The sequence below is a fragment of the Acartia tonsa genome, chromosome 2 (assembly GCF_053477335.1).
Source record: "Acartia tonsa isolate MP-2025a chromosome 2, ASM5347733v1, whole genome shotgun sequence".
Lineage (NCBI taxonomy): Eukaryota > Metazoa > Arthropoda > Copepoda > Calanoida > Acartiidae > Acartia > Acartia tonsa.
The window spans coordinates 19,242,756-19,263,251 of record NC_137261.1 but is presented as its reverse complement, the minus strand read 5'-3'; the positions used below and the strand labels follow the sequence as shown (position 1 = coordinate 19,263,251).

Here is a 20,496-nt window from a genome sequence, read left to right as displayed (position 1 = left end):
ATTGATTGTTATTCATTTTAATACAAAATTATACATGTTAGATGGTATTTTTGTTACTTATGCTAGCCATCATACTTTTTAAATGCACTTCATGCAACTATACCTTTAGATATTATTTGATGATATGTAATTATTTCTAATTAGTTTTTCTATTGCCAAAAAATAATTAACCACAAAATTTTAGAATCATTTCAATGTCAGGTTGTTGATAATTTTTTTTGTCTGATGTTGAAGTTGTTTTGAAAATCATAAAACTACATTAAAACATTTTTGATGCAGTCAACACACAAACAAAGAAATGAGAAACCAAGAAAGAGATAATTTTGACAATTTTCAATAGAATTACTTAATTAAAAGATTGTCCTATAAAAAAATCTTTTATGATAGTTACTTCTGTTGACCCATTTACACAACTAGAACAACCAAATTTTTTGAAGAGTACCATCACTTAATTTTATAGTTGTTATATATATTGTGTAATTAATATTGTATTTTGTAGAATTTATTGCAAAGTCAGTCTAGAGTATGAATGTTTGTCACTAAAAGTCAGTTTAGAGTATGACTGTTTGTCACTAAAAGTCAGTATAGAGTATGACTGTTAGTCATCAAATGTCAGATTAGAGTATGACTGTTTGTCATCAAATGTCAGATTAGAGTATGACTGTTTGTCATCAAATGTCAGATTAGAGTATGACTGTTTGTCTTCAAATGTCAGATTAGAGTATGACTGTTTGTCATCAAATGTCCGATTAGAGTATGACTGTTTGTCTGCAATTGTCAGATTAGAGTATGACTGTTTGTCATCAAATGTCAGATTAGAGTATGACTGTTTGTCATCAAATGTCAGATTAGAGTATGACTGTTTGTCACTAAAAGTCAGATAGGAGTATGACAATTTGTCATCAAATGTCAGATTAGAGTATGACTGTTTGCCATCAAATGTCAGATTAGAGTATGACTGTTTGTCATCAAATGTCAGATAAGAGTATGACTGTTTGCCATCAAATGTCAGATTAGAGTATGACTGTTTGCCATCAAATGTCAGATTAGAGAATGACTGTTTGTCATCAAATGTCAGATTAGAGTATGACTGTTTGTCTGCAAATGTCAGATTAGAGTATGACTGTTTGTCTGCAAATGTCAGATTAGAGTATGACTGTTTGTCACTAAAAGTCAGATAGGAGTATGACAATTTGTCATCAAATGTCAGATTAGAGTATGACTGTTTGTCATCAAATGTCATATTAGAGTATGACTGTTTGTCATCAAATGTCAGATAAGAGTATGATTGTTTGCCATCAAATGTCAGATTAGAGTATGACTGTTTGCCATCAAATGTCAGATTAGAGTATGACTGTTTGTCATCAAATGTCAGATTAGAGTATGACTGTTTGTCTGCAATTGTCAGATTAGAGTATGACTGTTTGTCTGCAAATGTCAGATTAGAGTATGACTGTTTGTCATCATATGTCAGATTAGAGTATGACTGTTTGTCACTAAAAGTCAGTTAGGAGTATGACCATTTGTCATCAAATGCCAGATTAGAATATGATTGTTTGTCATCAAAAGTCAGGTTAGAGTATGACTGTTTGTCATCAATTGACAGATTAGAGTATGACTGTTTGTCATCAAAAGTCAGGTTAGAGTATGACTGTTTGTCATCAATGGTCAGATTAGAGTATGACTGTTTGTCATCAAATGTCAGGTTAGAGTATGACTGTTTGTCATCAAATGTCAGATAAGGGATTAACTGGGCAAATTTTGAGGGTCAATTTAATCACAGATTACGATCTTAATCACCTGAACTTTGATCACATTGAGTCAGATTCGTCAGATTATAATCTGAAATCCCCCCTGACAGATTAAAAATTTGGCGGCAAATCCTGAGTAATCTGAGTTTTAGTACCTTTTTGCGCAAAAACACAGGTTTCGTCAGATTACAATCTGACAAAATGTAATCAAATGTCAGAGTTGATTGATGAGGGGCGGGCAGATTAAAACCTGAGGAAAACCTGTCAAAACTCAGATTAGACAAGGTTTTGTCACTACTTGTCAGATTTAAAAACTACTAGGGAATCAATCGTCTATCCCGTTTATTCATTTGAAATTCACAAATTGATTGATTGATTATCCATAGTTTCTTAAAGTCTGATCCTTAGTCGTCATGGATTAGGTTGAGATGCTTTTGTATAACCACTGCACTAGGGCCGGCTCAAGCTCTACGTTCAAGTACATTATGGCTTGACCACTGACCAGCTATCTTATTATTATCTCACCCTTGCCGAATTACCAGTCATGCCAATGGAACGCCCTCTTGTCAAAAAAACTATTGTGAATCTGAAAAATGATAAGCATACCTGAGTTTGTTACAGTTTGTCTTTGCTTGGAAGTGCAGTACGCCTCAATAACTCTCAAGATTTGGAGGTCGTCTTCGTAACTACTTTGTTCCACTTCTAGACAATCATCAAATATTAGAAAAGTATACCTGTTATGGATGGAAATTTCTTAAATGGTTGTTTCCTTTGATAAATCTCAAATTATAAAAAAATCCATTTCTTTCCAGAAACCTAACTATTCTTTTTTAAAGAAAATATTATGAAAATAAATTTTTCTTTGAATACATGAAGTAAATAATATTTAAGTAAGATAAGTGATAATTGGAAAACCTATAAACAGCCAAAACCTTACTAAGTGGTAGTGGATCTGTTGAGTTTTAATAGGCTTAATTGTTAAGTATTAGATATATCATTTCTTTAGGTTGATTTTACTTCATTTTACACAAGTTTGACAATGGCAGAGAAAAAGTAAAATTAAAGTCTTACCTTTTCTTCTGAGAGTATTTCTTTTATCTGCCTGGAAGAATACTCTGGCAGGTGGCGCTGGGCGCAAACAATTCATCTTCCATCCCTGGACACCCTGGCCCTGACCTCTGGAGGCAAGACCAACTCGAGGGGACCTTGTCGTAGGACCAGGGGCTCCGGAAGCGTTGGGAGGGGGCACTGCGGGAACCAGTCCAGCTTTCTAAAATAATAAAAATTTTTATGGTCCTTTGCTAATGATAAGCAGTACATCAGAGTAGACCATTCACGAACGAGAGCAAGTGATTTTAAGCAGTAAATTTGGGAAACATAATAGGTTTATGTTTAATATATGTAAGGGGGGGGGGCGTAATGACATAAGCTCTTAATCCGTGAGCAAAATGGTCTAAATATTGAGCTAGACCCTTCAAACTTGGTATATAAGCTTAGTCCTATAGGTATTACATCTAAATGGCAAAAAAATTCAAAAATTTTTATTTTAGGTTAGGTTAGGTAAGAAAAACCCTGCGGAAATGGGGTTTTTAGGCTTTTTTTGGTCTATTTTGATGTGGAAACTTGCCTTAAATTGTTTTTTCTTAGGGTTTTAACTTAAATACACTGTATCTATTCACATGGACATTATTTAAGATGATTCAGCAAGTCGGGGACCGACCCCAGGGGGCTAGGTGGGTGGCCCGCAGGGGTTAAGTTCATTTTTCCCAATATATTTGTTGTGATACATCAAATTATAGGTTTTTTAGGTCAAGGAACTCAAATTCAGAGCTAAAATAAGCATTAGACTAATCTGAAGCTAGCCCCAGCGGGCTAGGTTGGTGGCCCGCAGGGGTTAAGTGCCTTTTTTCTAATATATATCTTGTTATATATCAAACTATAGGTTTTTTAGGTCAAGAAACTCAAATTCTGAGCGAAAATTAGCATTAGACTGACCTGAAGCTAACCCCCCCGGGCTAGGTTGGTTTTCTGCAGGGCTTAAGAGCATTTACCTAACCTAACCTAGAAACTTACTTATATTTTCACAGGTTTTTTTCTTGAATACACTGTGTCTATTAATAAAGACTTTATTTAAGATGATCCAGCAAGTCGGGGACCGACCCCAGCGGGCTAGGTTGGTGGCCCGCAGGGGTTAAGTGCATTTTTTCTAATATATATCTTGTTATATATCAAACTATAGGTTTTTTAGGTCAAGAAACTCAAATTCTGAGCGAAAATTAGCATTAGACTGACCTGAAGCTAACCCCTCCGGGCTAGGTTGGTTTTCTGCAGGGCTTAAGAGCATTTACCTAACCTAACCTAGAAACTTACTTATATTTTCACAGGTTTTTTTCTTGAATACACTGTGTCTATTAATAAATTTATTTAAGATGATCCAGCAAGTCGGGGACCGACCCCAGCGGGCTAGGTGAGTGGCCCGCAGGGGTTAAGTGCATTTTTCCCAATATATATGTTGTGATACATCAAATTATAAGTTTTTTAGGTCAGTTTACTCAAATTCAGAGTTAGAATTAGCATAAGACTAATCTGAAACTAGCCCCAATGGGCTAGGTTGGTGGCCCGCAGGGGTTAAATGCATTATTTCCAATATAGATCTTGTTATAGATCAAAATAAAGGTTTTTAAGGTCAAGAAACTCAAATTCAGAGCTAAAATTGGCATAAGACTTACCTGAAGCTAACCCCTGCGGGTTAGGTAGATTTATGTGCATTTTACCTAACCTAACCTAGAAACTTACTTATTCTTTTTGGTTTTTTCCTTGAATAAACTGTGTCTATTAATGAGGACATTATTTTAGATAATCCAGCAAGTTGGGGACCGACCCACGCGGGCTAGGTGGGTGGCCCACAGGGGTGTAGTGCATTTTTTCTAAAGTATGTGTTGTCATACATCAAATTATAGGTTTTTTATGTCAAGAAACTCAAATTCAGGGCTATTTTAAGCATTAGACTGACCTAAGGCTAACCCCCGCGGATTAGGTGGGTGGCCTGCAGGGGTAAATTTTCCAAATTATGTGTTGTTATACATCAAACTATAGGTTTTTTAAGTCAATTTGGAGCTAAAAAAACACAATAGCAACCTGATTCTAGTTTTTTAGTGGTATGTGGTATACATTAAATAAAAAAATTGTATCCTATGAGCATATTAAATTCTTCCACCACTAACATTGTACTATCAAAATTAAAATTATTTCAAATATATGCCATATAAATGTAGTTTAACCAATTAACCAGGAAAAAATATGCAGTTCACTAAATTAAGTTCAAATGCATTTCGTGAAACTACCCCTTTGAATTTCTGGACCTAAAAAACCTATAATTTTATGTATGACAACTAAGAATGCACTTAACCCCTGCGGGCCACGCACGCACCTAGCCTGCAGGGATCTTAAATAATGTTCTAATAAATAGACACTGTTTATTCCAGAAAAAAACCATAAAAAAACAAGGTTCTAGGTTAGGTTAGGTAAAATGCACTTAAGACTTGCAGGCAACCCACCTAGCCCGCTGGGGCTAGCTTCAGATTAGTCTGATACTTTTATTAGCTGTAAATTTGAGTTTCTTTACCTTAAAAACCTATAGTTGGATGTATGACAACACATACTTTAAAAAAAATGCATTTAACCCCTGAGGGACACCCACCTAGCCCGCTGGGGTCGGTCTTCGACTTGCTGGATCATCTGAAATAAGGTCCTCATGATTGGACAGTTTATTTTAAAAAAAACCTAAAAAAAAAATATTAAATGTAAGTTTCTAGGTTAGGTTAGGTAAAATGCACTTAAGCCCTGTGGGCTACCTATCTAGCCTGCTCGCTGGGGTTAGCTTCAGATTAGTCTAATGCTTATTGTAGCTCTGAATTTGAGTTCTTTGACCTAAAAAACATATAATTGGATTTATCACAACATATATATTGGGGAAAATGCACTTAACCCCTGCAGGCCACCCATCTAGCCCGCTGGGGTCGGTCTACGACTTGCTGAATCATCTGAAATAAGGTCCTCATGAATGGACAGTTTATTCTAGAAAAAAACCTAAAAAAAATAATAAATGTAAGTTTCTAGGTTAGCTTAGGTAAAATGCACTTAAGCCCTGGATCATCTGAAATAAGGTCCTCATGATTGGACAGTTTATTTTTAAAAAAAACCTAAAAAAAAATATTAAATGTAAGTTTCTAGGTTAGGTTAGGTAAAATGCACTTAAGCCCTGTGGGCAACCCAGCTAGCCCGCACGCTGGGGTTAGCTTCAGATTATTCTAATGCTTATTTTAGCTCTGAATTTGAGATCTTTGACCTAAAAAACATATAATTTGACGTATCACATCATATATATTGGGGAAAATGCACTTAACCCCTGCGGGCCACCCACCTAGCCCGCTGGGGTCGGTCCCCGACTTGCGGGATCATCTTAAATAAAGTCTTCATTTATAGACACAGTTTATTCAAGAAAAAAACCTGTAAAAATATAAGTAAGTTTCTAGGTTAGGTTAGGTAAATGCTCTTAAGCCCTGCAGAAAACCAACCTAGCCCGGGGGGGTTAGCTTCAGGTCAGTCTAATGCTAATTTTCGCTCAGAATTTGAGTTTCTTGACCTAAAAAACCTATAGTTTGATATATAATAAGATATATATTAGAAAAAATGCACTTAACCCCTGCGGGCCATCAATCTAGCCCGCTGGGGCTAGCTTCAGATTAGTCTAATGCTTATTTTAGCTCTGAATTTGAGTTCCTTGACCTAAAAAACCTATAATTTGATGTATCACAACAAATATATTGGGAAAAATGAACTTAACCCCTGCGGGCCACCCACCTAGCCCCCTGGGGTCGGTCCCCGACTTGCTGAATCATCCTAAATAATGTCCATTTAAATAGATACAGTGTATCTAAGTTAAAACCCTAAGAAAAAACAATTTAAGGCAAGTTTTCACATCAAAATAGACCAAAAAAAGCCTAAAAACCCCATTTCCGCAGGGTTTTTCTTACCTAACCTAACCTAAAAATAAAAAATTTTGGATTTTTTTGCCATTTAGATGTAATACCTATAGGACTAGGCTTATATACCAAGTTTGAAGGGTCTAGCTCAATATTTAGACCATTTTGCTCACGGTTTAAGAGCTTATGTCATTACGCCCCCCCCCCCTTATATCAACTAAAGTTTCACCATGGTTCATATAAAAAAAAACTTTGATATGTTAGGCGATGTTTGACGAAGTAAATCAAATGTTAATATATTGAATTCAAAGTGCAAAACAAAAAACAATGCAATTTAAGGCATTTGATGATTTATGATCTCAACTCATGTTTTTCAAGACCATTTCTATTTTCTTTAATTTAGCTTTATGTAACAGAAACCGAGTATATCAACCCAAAAAAAAAGCCTTGCATCACTGCTGGAAAGTGCTTAACATCACTGGCTCTAGATCGTACATGGTCCCCAAATAAATAAAACCTGCAACATATGTATGTATTTATCTTATATAGTAAATAACCGTTTAGTATGTATACTTTTAAAGTTTTTTTTTTATTTGTTATCATGTTAGTTTTATTTTTAGGTCCAATAAACAAATTCAATAAATAATTTTTTTTTTAAACATGCACAAAAGTACGCATAGTACCTAATTATAAACAAAAATCTGGACCTTAAAACATACCCTACTTGTGCAACAGACTGGGGTTACATATCTACATAACAGGGACTGGGATAGAATTTCATGCAGTTTTATTATGCCAGGTTTGCAAGCTTTCATTGCACTTATTCTAACCAGTATCCAGATGGAAGGAAAATAAATCTAGAACCCTTGCTTCCCACCAGTATCTACTCTTTTAACCAAATGCACACTTTCAATCAATTTGTTATTATATTTCACTCAATCCTTGCCCCATTAACACTTCTTGCAGGTTTAAACCTATTTCTAATAAAAAAAAAACCCTAACAAAATTCTTAAGCTTCACACAAGCAATACATAATTAAAATTAGTATATTGATGTCACTGTCCTAAAGCATAAATAAAAACACAAAGAAATAAGTTTGACAGTTTGTTTTTTAATCTTTTCAAAACTAAATTTTGTTAGTCAGGTGATTTTCAGGGATTAAGGTATAGGTCAATATAAGATAATTCAAACTTAACAATGATCTCCAAAAAAAATATTTATTTGTGTGGTTTATTAAAAAAAGTTTGTATTTTCTTTCAAATACATAAATGTAAACTTTCTAGAGTGAAGTAAAATTTATCTTTATTTCATTGACCTATCCCTAAAAAAAATAGGATGATCTAAATGAAACTGTACAGTCTTAAAAATTATCTTTTCATTACTTTAAACAATATTAGCGGCTACGCCCCTAGAGGCCTCTAGGGGCACTTGAGGAGGAGAGAGTCGAATTTAATAACCCAATTTCTTATTTTAGATTTTAAAAGAAAAAGTAAAAAAAAATTTTTGGGGGGCGAAATTTTTTTTTTTGGGGGGGAATTTTACATTTTTTGGGGGGTTGGGGGTGTCCCACCCCCAAAGAAAATAGTTATAAACCTTCCTAGTACCTATGAGAAGCTACCCTGTTAAGGAGAACCCGATCGGTTCAGCGGTTAGCGAGATCCTTCAGTACAGACACACAGACAAACAAACATCCTGTTACTTTAGTATAAGGATAACACACAGTTAAATGCCTAAAATATACAGAAACAATTTTTTGTCGAAAGTTTGTTATTATTTAGATCTTTATTTTTTCTGTTCTTTAAAGTCTTTTTTTCAAAATATTTATCCATATTCCATCTAGTCAAATTAGCACAGTAATGACACTGCAATATTTTTGAAATGTCTGTGTCAAACAAAACTCTAATTGGGGTTCTAACTAATCTGTCAAAGCAAAATTGAAAATTGTTGGGTTAGTGTTGGCCTTAAAATGAGAATTTTTAACCTCAAGATAAGTGTAGAGATTAAATATTTTTGTTTAAAAATCTGATTAGCAAAAAAGGGGAAGCACACAAAACAAAGAGGAAAACAAAAAAAAACTGAGTCTTGGGAAAAATATTTTGTTTATGTTAGCTCATTATCTAGTAATCCACTCAAAAAAATGTTCACACAATATTCCTTGCCTGAAAAACAATTCTGATTTCAAACACTTTGTAGACTTGAAATACATTTTTAATTTTTTGTTCTAAAATATTGGATTGAAATAATTAAGTAATATTACTTCATATTCATAATACTGATTTCCACAATAGCTGACAATTAGATTTTTAGCACCAACTTATCATATGTAAAATATATTTTTCCTCTTTGTTTCAATATGCTTTAATTTTAAAAACAATTATTTGATAAAATTATTTGTTGCTCTTTGTACTATGAAAGGTTAAATATGTTACTTAATATAAACTGATAAAAGGCAATAACATTACTTTTGATATTATGGTACAATTAAACTTATGATACATCCTAAAATAATTGCAAACATGTATTTTTAAATTGAAGGTGAACTATGTTGATCTTGACCCTCTTCTTTAATTGGCTGAAGACTTGCATTCATGAGCCAATGGGCATATAAACCAGTTTTGTACTGTGGCTGTTGCTGTTGTTGAATAACTGGTTTAATCTGGTTCATATTAAGGTCATGTTGTATAAATGTTTGCTCGGTGTAATAAATCTTTTCTGCGCTTGTGCTATTTTGGGAAGTAGGTCTTGAAGAGAGATTGGGTGATGCTGTAAGACTACTAGGTTGCAATAAACCTCCAGAGTATTCAAAAGAGCTGCAAATGCTGCTCATATTGTTAGAATCTCTTCCTGATTCATAACTAGCCTGTGAATGAAAACTTGTTTCCCTACTAACTGGCTCTGAAGGCCTAAATGTTTGAAATTCTGACAAGGTTCTGGATTGCTGAGAATTTGTAGGGGATGATAGCTTACCAAAGTTACCCATTGAAACTACTTTATAATCATTCTCTACTGGAGTTCTGAGGCTGGACCTTGGTGTGATTTCCATTGATCCGGATTGGTGAAACAAATCTTGCTGACCAGGGTATCTTAGAGGTTGTTTTCTGCCAAGAACAGGTGACAAAATTCCTTGAGAGTAAGGGACAGAACCACCACTAGCCTGCTGAGTCCTTAGCTCAGGAACAGAGCCATAATTAACCATTTTATCCTGCAGTGAATAACCTGATGACATTGAGACAGGTTGCATCATCTGAGATTGAACTCTTCTTGGCTGTGATATACCAGAAGTTGCCCCAACCTGCCTTCGTTCAACTACTGGACTAAGAGGTGTTGTAAAAGCATGGAGCCTTGATACTGATGACTGAATTGACAAAGGACAAAAGTCTTTGTGAAGACTTATATCAGCTAAACCAGAATCAGAGGATCCACGGTTGTCACAAGTACAATGGTTCCTGGACAAAATTACAGCTGGTGACACTGAGTTAGGCAGATTACCTGCACTTCCACTTGGTATAAAGCTTACAGCTGATTGGGAATACAAATTATTGTATGGTAAATAATCGTTGCTTGCAGTGTTTGAACTTTGGGCTACAGCAGAAGAAACTGGATACTGTGATGCCGGATTACTATTAGCTGAAGGAGAAGGAATTAAAAGTCCGCCAAGAACATTAGAGTAACTGGATGATTTAGCCAGTTGTCCTTGAACTACAGGTGAATTAAGCTGTTGTCTAGGTGACCCTGAATGGATGGATGATGTGCTTAATACATGTTCAGGTAATCCAGAATAGCCTGTTGAACTTAATATTTGGCCAGAATAACCTGAACAGCTACTTGTGTTTGGTAATTGAACAGCTAAACCTGAGTAGCTAGTTGTTGTAATGACTGATTGGCTATTTTGTGTATTTAACAAATTTCCTTGAGGAGAATAAGTTGGAGAAGTAATAGGTTGAGTCTGTGAGTTTGTAAAATCTTTGCTATCCCATATGGTCCTTTTTGTAACAGGAGAATCATTACCATTGTAATCAAAAGGTCCATAATTGTATTTAACCATAGGTTTAGTAACAGGATTTACATTTTCAATATTAGGTTTTATTCCATTACTATAGGATCCTATGGTTGAATCTAGACGTGGTGGTGGTAAAGGTCTTGGTTTTGCTCTATTTGAAGGAGGAGATAAAATTGGTACAGGTTTGACAGAAGATATTGATATAGATTGAGTAGATGGAATATATCCATAATCAGATCTTTCATCTTGAATAATAACAAGATCATCTTCTAGAAAAGAAACATGCTTTTTATTACTAGCTTTAAATATGTTTTCCAGACTTTTAGTTGCTCTGTCAGTAGTGTCTTGGCCATTATTTGAGGCATAAATATTATCTATCTCTTCCTCAGTATTGTAAATATCATTATTTTGTTCTCTTGAAAGTCTATTCCTACTCATACTTCTAGACCTTCTCTTAACACTTTTAACAGTTTGGGGCCTGTTATTTCTGAGCTGTGTTCCTTGGTCCATCCTCTGAAGGTCAGCAAGATCTAAAACTCTTGGCAGATTGCAAATAGTATCATAGAGACTTTCTGAAGGTGTTGGTGTATCATCAATAAAACGAATTGGTGAATCAGTCTCTTTGAGAAGTTTTTCTATGCCATCACTGATATCTAAAGCTTGATAAACATTCTTGTTGAGTGGTAGAGATGGCATGGTTTTTACATTGTGTGTATTACTTTCATTAGTAGGTTTGTTCATATTTCCATTGATTGGGCTTGGAGTAGGAGAAGCTTTAATTGACTGATTAATAATTTTATTTCTGCGTGCTTCTTCTAATGACATATTCCTTCTCTGTTGCATAATATACTGCTCATACAATTTATCTGTTTTATTACAAGCTGCATAACAACCAAGCTGGGAACAGAGAGCTGAATTATTTTCTCTTGGCTTTGCTATGGAGCTTCTATCTTCAGGTCTAGTAAGGCTTTTACTGCGGGGAGTTATAACAGTTTTGTTTCTCCTTATTCAAATGTGTGTTAAATTATCAATTTGTTAGACATTAAATAATTATAAAAATTGAATAGCTTACCTATTAATAACATTTTTTGAGGGAGGGGGGATTTTTGGGTAAATTTGCAAACAGCCTTAAAATTTCCTTATACCATTACTAGTCTTTCCTGAAAGTAGCTATTTACAAAATATCTCGAGACAAACATTTTATTACTTTATATTTTTTGCTAGGTATTTATTTTACATTGAATTAAATCTTAATAGAAAAATAATTTTCTGCATTAAATAATTACAAATCAAACAAACTTTAAAAAGTAGTTTTTAAAAAAAATACACCAAAATAACTATGGAAAAAGTTTTTAAATGAAACACACATGAACCTTTTGGATCTAGGTGAGGAAAAGCAAGAAATCCAACTTGGAGGTGACCCATCAGAATCACTGTCACTAGAGATAACATATTTCTGTCTCCTTTCCCTGTTCTTGCTCACCAGGGAGGGTATTGTCTCCTTGTGCCTACTGCTGCTTCCAATAATTGAAGGCACTGATTTTGAGTGCTGAATTTGGTAACCTCTGTCAGGTACAGGAAGAGGCCTTGACTGCTGTTTAACTGTTCTTGGTGTCCTTGCATTATTGCTGCTTTGTTGAGATGATGAACTTCCTCTTTTACTTGATGAAGATCCCTGCTGATGCTGGACAGATTTTGGTGACCTGCTACTACTTGTACTACTTTGCAGCGAAGCTGAACTGCTTCTTGAACTATTTGCAGTAGCTGCTGACTGTTGTCTTACAGCCCCATGGGATCTACTGCTTGTACTGGTGTTAATTGAGCTTGAACTCTCATTCGATTTTTGTTTAACCAATTGTAATTGTTTAGATTGCAAAGTTGTTTTGGTTGTTGAATCTCTGGATGGTTTGACAGGTTTTGGTTTGTCTTGGACAATGGAATTATCCTTTCTCATTTGCATTTTTGGAGATTCTTGAACAATGCTCATAATATTAACTACTTTTTCAGATACAGGTTTTTGATCAATATCTATCTTTTTGGCAGTTTCTTCATTATTTCCATTGTCGCTTAGGGAGTTTGGAACATCTTGAATAACATTCTCCTTTTCTAATATTTCAGCATCTGATTCATTTTCCTCTTCAATTTGTACAGGTCCCAATAGGGGCGAGTAGGTGAAAGAGTTGATGCTTTGAACTTGAGGTGATACAGAATCTTGTCCATTTCCACTATTCCAGGATGATAACAATGACCTTGACAAAACTGGGCTTTGCAATAAGGGGGGGGGGGGGGGTTAATGCAACCATCTCGTAATCAATGTATATATGGCACTTAAAATTCGAATTTTGATCTGAAATTTTGCATGAGTAATCCTTGGTAGGTCTATTTTTCCTAAATCGAAAAAAAGTTGAAAAAGTAATGGCTAACGGCTCAGCCGTTTAGCCGTTTTTTTTGGCTATTTTTAGGGCAAATCTGTCATAAATTACGTAGAAATCAACTTTTTGAAACATATTTTTGCTTTGAACCATGTGAAATGATACAAAAAATACCATTTTTTAGATTTCTAGTACCAGCAACTACCGGCTAGAACCGTTTGAAAACGTTTTGGATCGGAAAAGAGCATTATGTGGAGAGAGGTTTCGTGATGGATTTCGCTTAAAAATACCCAACAAATGGCTAAACGGATGAGCCACCAGCCGTTAGCCGCTACTTTTTCAACTTTTTGTTCGATTTAAGGAAAATAGACCTACCAAGGAATACTCATGCAAAATTTCAGATCAAAATTCGAATTCTAAGTGCCATTTATACATTGATTACGAGATGGTTGCATTAAACCCCCCCCCTTCTTATGTTTCAATAATCATTTAACTTATCAAATTATTTAATTTTTAAAATGCTCTACTGAAAATTCGGATTTTTTTTTTAAATTGGATGATAGATAACAAAGACCTAATTAAGATGTAGTACCTAACAAAGGGTTAAACACAAGTTACAAATAAAGATCATTGCCAAAAAATAATGAAACCCAGTTTTGAACCTTGGTAGCAAGAACATCATTTCATCCTCATGGCATGGAACATAATATTCTTCCTCTTCTTCACCAACTTCTAATTTTTAGGAATTATCTATTTAACAAACTATGCTAATTCAGGGTTAGACAACTGACAACAAATGAATCCTTCCACCAATTTTAAGTGTACTGTGAAATTCTGGCTTTAATTGCTTTAAATAATAAATAAGAAGAATGTAATGTTCAAGGATTCAAAATTCCTATTAATATCCAAATGGGCAAGGCAGTGATTAATACCATAATTAATTGTATTTTGGGAATTTACTAATTTATGTCTTACTAACAAGCAATTAGTATAAATGAGTGTAAGAATTGAATGGTTTCACTTAAAGTGATAAAAGGAAATGATAATATCAATTTGAAGTATTAATTATCAGTTTATCTATCTTTTTTCCTAATAAGTACTTAATTACAAATCTTGAGATCTACTTTACTCAAATAATAAAAATCAATAAATCTTTTGAAGCTATTTAAAAGTTCATAAGGGAAGTGGTGGGGGGATTAACAACTAAATAGAAATTCCTTACCCTCATTATTAGTATTTTCCTGACCATTTAATACAAGAGTAATGATATCATCATCCTCAACAAGAAAACCATCGGATCCAACATCTTTATAATCATCCTTCTCACAACTGATCTCTCTGGACAAATGTCTGGCAGGTATAGCTGATACAAACTTATCAACATTATTATCAATGTTGTCTTTGCTTTGGTTGTCATTTTCTTTGTTTGCTTCTTTGGTTAAGTCATCAATATTGATATTTTCACTTATTATTTTATAAGGTTTGGGATAAATTACACATTCAACTCTATGTATAACAGGAACCTTTAAGGAACCCCTGGAGCTTGTTGAAACAACACGAAACGGCTTTCTGAGCTGTCGAATATGATCCATAGTCAATTGTTGATCAGCCAACAGTCCCCTAATCCATTGAGTGAGCTCATGATAAGGCGGAGTAAGATTTACTAATGGCGGAGTTAAATTAAGCATTGGGGTTGATGATGTGACAATGTTAAGAGATGGTTGTTTGTTAATACTTACATGGGGTGGTGGGACTGGTTGCACGGATAGTTTGCTGGGTAGCACTGCAGACTGCCGGCAAACTCGGATTTGGGCCTGATAATTTTTTTGCATTTTAGTATTATCAAAGCTGAAATGAAAAGCGGTAAATTTGCCATAAATATATAAGTATTCTAAAGTTTAAAACAAACTGCATTAGCTAAAGTCGCTAAAATTTTAGGTATTAATACATTTGTTTTCTCAAAAGATTTCTTAAATCGTACTTAATTATTTAAATTGTAACATTTTAAATGAAAAAATTCCTGCAATTTGGTAATCCATTCTTGTGCTTGTTTACTCTCTGTGCATGAACACTGGATTGTGTCAATCAAAGATCCTAAAAAAATTAATTTAATTGTAAAAAGATTTTATTTATTAAGCTTTTATCCAAAGAAATTAATCACTAGTTAAATTGAAATATTGAACGTCTTTGCTTTTTAGCATTGATAAATATCTCTTTATTTTATATCTTTTAATTTAAAGCTTGTTAAAATTAGCAAAACATTTGATAACAATAAAAAGGGGCATGCTATTTTTTCTCCTTGAAATATAAATAGGAAAAAAAGTAATCCCTAAAATTGACCTGAAATTTGGAAGCTGTGTTTGTGTACATCCAAATCCTCCAACTTCTTGACAGATAGTCCAGACAAAGGCAATTTTCCCTGTAAAAATGATCTTTTAATAGGTATTTAATTAAATATGGAATCTATTCCCTAAATATATTTAAAATGAAAGAGAACATAGGATATCAAACAATAAGGGAAGAACATAACATTCAGATTTAATGATTTAAAGAGTCGTTGTCAGCATATTAGAGTAAAACAATAGAGGAAGAAGGGGTTAAACCACTGAATGTCCCAACCCGAAAGACCCTTTACAGACTTATAGGGTCTTTTAAAATCAACCAAAAGCTTCAGGAATATTAACACAGCTAGGTAAGTCACTACAAAAGATCAGATAGCAATCTGCTATCAGACGAAATAGGTCCTTAACAAGGGGATATTTATAGATTTATTGTCAGACCAAACATTAATCTTAGAAATACGGTGCCTTTTGCTCTTCTTTGAACATTCTGTAAATCAACCAGATCAATATTAAAACATATAAGATTAAAAATATGCATGCTTTCCCAGTGCAATTAAACCTCGGTTAAAAAAACACTTTGATAGACGTAATATAAGCCTACCTCATAAATAAAGGCAGACAGACGGTGTGAAGCTGACAGCAAAAGCAAAGTTGATGGAAATAAAACAAGATATTTGTCTTTCCTGAATAAAAAAGGCATAAAAATCAATTATTTTAGCTTTTTGATCTATTTATTTGATATTATAAAAAATATAACCGTACCTATTTCCATCAGTGCCAACAACCACTGGACCCATCTTGATAATCTCACCAAGACTGTCTATAGGTTCTCCCTCCCATCCTCTCACAGTGCCAGTCAATACCTGCATAACAATATTTTATACTGCCGTTGTAAAAACCACACATAAAAAAACAAAGAATTTTTTGTTTATGTTTAAAAAAATAATTATCCTTAAAATTTATTTCAACAAGTATTTAAATAAACTGTCATTGATGAGAGGGATTCTCCTGGTTTTTTTTAATTGGCCAATTTGTGGACAAAAATGATAAAATAATGTTAAAACCTACCTCAAGTTCTAACTCTTTTTGTCTGCGGCACCGAGCGGCCTCACTTGCAACTTCCTAAACAAAAATAATATAATTAAATGCAAGTTATCAGAGCTTGATCTTTAAATCGTTTTTATGGTGCGCTGAATCGGGGCGATTCAGAGGTGAACCGTAGGTACGCTGGTGGTAAGCTACAGCGCACCTGATTTTTAAAAGATTTTTGGCGCGGTGTTGTTAAATCGCTTGCGCACTCACTAAAATATCGATCCGCGCCAGTACAACTATATTACTTAAGCAGTGTCAGTAAGGTATTTTATATAAAATGCCGTGTCAGTATGGTATTTTATATAAAACATTAATATAAAATTTATTTTAAAAATAACTATAAAAATGTTTTCACGATAGTTTTGCAATAAAATATTAAAGTAATTAAAAAAAAGTATTTATTTATTAAATAAATCACCCCGATTTGGTTCGGCAATGCCACTCGGTGAGTGGCATTGCCGCGCCGGTACAGCGCAACTGGGCGCGCCAAATCGCCCATGCAAATTCGATTTAAAGATTGGTATTTAATAATTTGATGGTGCGCTGAATGAATCGCCCCGGTTTAAATCACCTATAAACGATTTAAAGATCAAGCTCAGATGATTTGCGAAAATGTTCGTGCTTTCCATTAAATTGCCTAACGAGCACAGAATCTCCTTCCCTTATTTTTTTACGCCTAACCACTGAGGAGGCCCTGGGACATACCAGCGGTGCCCTAACCCAGTGCCTAATATAACTATAATATAACATAACCGAACCTAAAGTAAAAAAATCTGACCGTATTTGCAATTTATTCCTAAAAAGGAGGCTTAAGGGCACTGTGTGCAACAAGACACTTAAAGGGAAACCACCAAAATCTCTAAATAATCTTAAAGGATAAATTTGGAAGGCTATATTACCTACTCAACAAATGTCCAAATAAATAAACTGCTTCATACATCAAGTCATGACACATTTTTAAGCTAAAATGCAACTTCAATAAAAAAACTCTTGCTTGCAAAACTAAGCATAAGAAAGCTTAAAAATAAACAATGCATTAGACATTATGTTTGTGTTTTTTTGACAAAAAAGATAAACAAGGGGTTTTGTTTGAATTCAATTTTGCTTATGCATTTTTCAAATTTTCAACCTGTTTAAAACAAGACAAATTATTTTTTTAATTGAATTCCGATTATCTATCTATCCAACTAATCATGTATTTCTACCTTATAGAATCCAATACTCCTTGGAGTATCTTCTCTGTCAATATGATTATCTATCTATCCATCTAATAACATATTAATACATTATAGAATCCAATATTCCTTTGAGTATCTCCTCTGTTAATATGATTATCTATCTATCTATCTATCTAATCATATTTTTATACCTTATTGTCTTAACCTCTTTTCAAGGAAGCTTTGTGTTTATCAAGATCGAAATTAATTTCCTTATTCACAATTCCAATTCAGCGAAAATGTCGTCTTTGTTTGACTTTCCTTTCCTAAAGAGACGCGGCATGGAATGTTGTTTATGTTTTGGTGTCTCCACGTTCTTTACTTTTGAATGATATGTGAGTGGATGAAGATTTCGGAGAATAAAGTCGGGCCTATCATTGGTCTCATAGTGCGTGAACAACCCTAGTATAACAGGTGCTTTAACCATAAGAACTTCAGGTAGATTTTCTTCATTTTGTTTAAATTGAATGGCGTATAGGACGGATTTATTAAGTTTAAAGGCTTTAGCCAGCTACACATGAAACTTTATTATGATTCAATTATTATGTTTTAGTAATTTTTATGTGCCTTTATTTTTGCATTTAACAATGATCTATTAAACCAAATAATTTTCCTTTAAAGCCAAAGTACCCAAAGATTCTTAACCGTAGAAAAAAAGATTTTAAAAAGCAAATAATATTACGTGGTTATAAAAACTGGAATTTTGTATTAATTGATTTTGTAATTTCAGGACTTTGAAATAGTTTGTGTCAATAAATCTATACTCAAACCTGCTGTTGAAACTTGATGGTTCCTGGTGTTGGGGGTTTTTGTCCGTAAGACTAAGATCTCTAGAACTTCCCGCAAATTCGGAAGTCACACTTAACCAAAGTGTCATGGTTAAGACACTTATAGAATCCAATACTCCGAGTATCTCCTCTGTCAATATGATTATCTATCTATCTATCCATCTAATCATATATTGATACCTTATAGAATCCAATACTCCTTTGCGTATCTCTTCTGTCAATATGATTATCTATCTATCCATCTAATAATATATAGATACCTTATAGAATCCAATACTTCTTTAAATATCTCCTCTGTCAATATGATTATCTATCTCTCTATCCATCTAATCATATATTGATACCTTATAAAATCCAATACTTCTTTGAGTATCTCCTCTGTCAATATGATTATCTTCCAAATGCTGTTCCACCTCCTATAATAAAACAAATAAAGATTATAAAAAGAAAAAACTTATATACCTTCAAATATTTAGTAGGTAGAATAAAATAAAATTAATTAAAGTCCGTATGTCTATTTATAATTGATGATTTTTCAAAAGCACTATTTTAAATGACAAAATCATCCTAATTATTTGTTTTTAGAATAAGGATTCCTAAAATTGCTAGGCATATTGTTATAAGCAAAGCATCCCTACAGCATGTTCATATCCTGTAAGTTTTGGATAATAAGGAATTTTGTTCCGATTTATAAACAATATTAAATATTTAATGTGTTAATACTCCATATTTGTTAATATTCTAAGCTTCGCTTCTATGGATGTCGTACAACCCGGGCCTTGCAATTAATTAAATGTAGGTTTACGTTTCACTATATCCTTTTCACGCTAAACTGACATTTAAATAATTGATAATACCTGAATGGCTCCAGCAAGCCTTTCCAGCTGTCTGAACGGCCTGGAGAGACCTGTTGTCAGGAGCATTAATCCTGGCGCATTTCCACTATTTCCTCCCATACCAACCTAAACATACAAAAGACATTTATTTATGCAATTGTATTATAGACATTTTTTTCAGCCTTTCCACAGATTAAAAATAAATCAAATAAAAACTATAGGCCCCGACCAACAAAAGTAAAATGTTTATGCGGCTTAAAACATTACAGTTCCCCCTTTCCACTCTCTTTATCCCTTTCTATTGGATGAAAGAAATGACCAATACTTTTATGACTTACTTGGCAGCTATCAATCCATGTATTCAATTTCTCTCTATGCTTCTCAATAATGCAGACAGCACGGGGATGGTTGCTCCAGTAGGCCAGGTGGGCAGTTCTGAAAAAAAAAAAAAATTAAAAATCGAGGAATGAGAAAGAATATGCACTTTTATATGTACTTCAATGCTTAACCTTAATTACTCAGGGAACTAAAGGGAAAAATCAATGGCAGATACTTTGATGCACATCCCCTATAATGATACACATATTTATCATTTCTGTAGATTGCAATTAGGGATTAATGTCAAAAAGCTGTTAAGCTAACAAATAAGAAAACGATATTATAAAACTTTGGTGACTAGTGTAATAAACAGCCCAATTTACCCTCCCCCCTTGGAATTATTGCACTATTTAAGCTTGTTTTTGGTAGCTCTTTCCAACCCCCCCCCCTTATTTTGACAAAAAGAAAAACATTAAAAAGCATATATTTAAAGAAAAGCTATCAAGTTTATTAATAACCTAACTGTACACATATGTAGAAATGTCAAATTATGTACTTAAATTAAACAAAACATCCATGCTACAGTACAAAGGTTGCACTTTTTATGACAAATTAAAAAAGCCTACAAGAACGTTTACATCCGAATTTTTTTTTTATAAATATAAAAAGAGATCAGTACAGCAGGTTTTAAACGGACTTTTTGATCATGATTATATAGTTGCTATAATCGTATCTGACTGTTATAGGGATCATCAGTCAAAGTTTGAAGTCTGACACAATTAAATTAGCGATAAG

General features: G+C 33.8%; 2 protein-coding genes across 2 annotated transcripts in view; both read right to left on the bottom strand.

Moving 5' to 3' along the window:
* The window catches only part of LOC145306236 (rho guanine nucleotide exchange factor 7-like), a 71,268-nt gene that overhangs the window by 26,458 nt on the left and 24,314 nt on the right, over window positions 1–20,496 (bottom strand). The window contains exons 6-16 of the mRNA XM_080148292.1: window positions 19,722–19,818; window positions 19,405–19,509; window positions 18,892–18,963; window positions 16,519–16,572; window positions 16,213–16,313; window positions 16,052–16,133; window positions 15,449–15,527; window positions 15,132–15,202; window positions 14,848–14,925; window positions 2,823–3,021; window positions 2,358–2,453 (exon numbers count right to left, since the gene is read on the bottom strand). Of these exons, the coding sequence (XP_080004418.1) occupies window positions 2,358–2,453; window positions 2,823–3,021; window positions 14,848–14,925; window positions 15,132–15,202; window positions 15,449–15,527; window positions 16,052–16,133; window positions 16,213–16,313; window positions 16,519–16,572; window positions 18,892–18,963; window positions 19,405–19,509; window positions 19,722–19,818 (1,034 nt within the window). The remainder of the gene's footprint in view (window positions 1–2,357; window positions 2,454–2,822; window positions 3,022–14,847; window positions 14,926–15,131; window positions 15,203–15,448; window positions 15,528–16,051; window positions 16,134–16,212; window positions 16,314–16,518; window positions 16,573–18,891; window positions 18,964–19,404; window positions 19,510–19,721; window positions 19,819–20,496) is intronic.
* Window positions 8,942–14,841, bottom strand: LOC145306200 (uncharacterized). Its single transcript, XM_080148217.1, has 4 exons — window positions 14,331–14,841; window positions 13,771–13,840; window positions 12,110–12,985; window positions 8,942–11,739 (listed from the first exon to the last, which is right to left on the bottom strand). Exons 1-4 carry the CDS (start codon window positions 14,794–14,796, stop codon window positions 9,261–9,263), a joined length of 3,891 nt encoding a protein of 1,296 aa, XP_080004343.1. The 5' UTR covers window positions 14,797–14,841; the 3' UTR covers window positions 8,942–9,260.

What these genes read in the sequence shown, in the direction of transcription:
- LOC145306200 (XM_080148217.1), bottom strand. Translation starts at nt 14,796, where the DNA reads ATGCTTAATTTAACTCCGCCATTAGTAAATCTTACTCCGCCTTATCAT. An exon ending in GGAAAATACTAATAATGAGG is followed by an intron (nt 13,841 to 14,330) that starts GTAAGGAATTTC and finishes CCTAAAAATTAG; the next exon opens with AAGTTGGTGAAGAAGAGGAA. An exon ending in TCCTCACCTAGATCCAAAAG is followed by an intron (nt 11,740 to 12,109) that starts GTTCATGTGTGT and finishes CATTTGAATAAG; the next exon opens with GAGAAACAAAACTGTTATAA.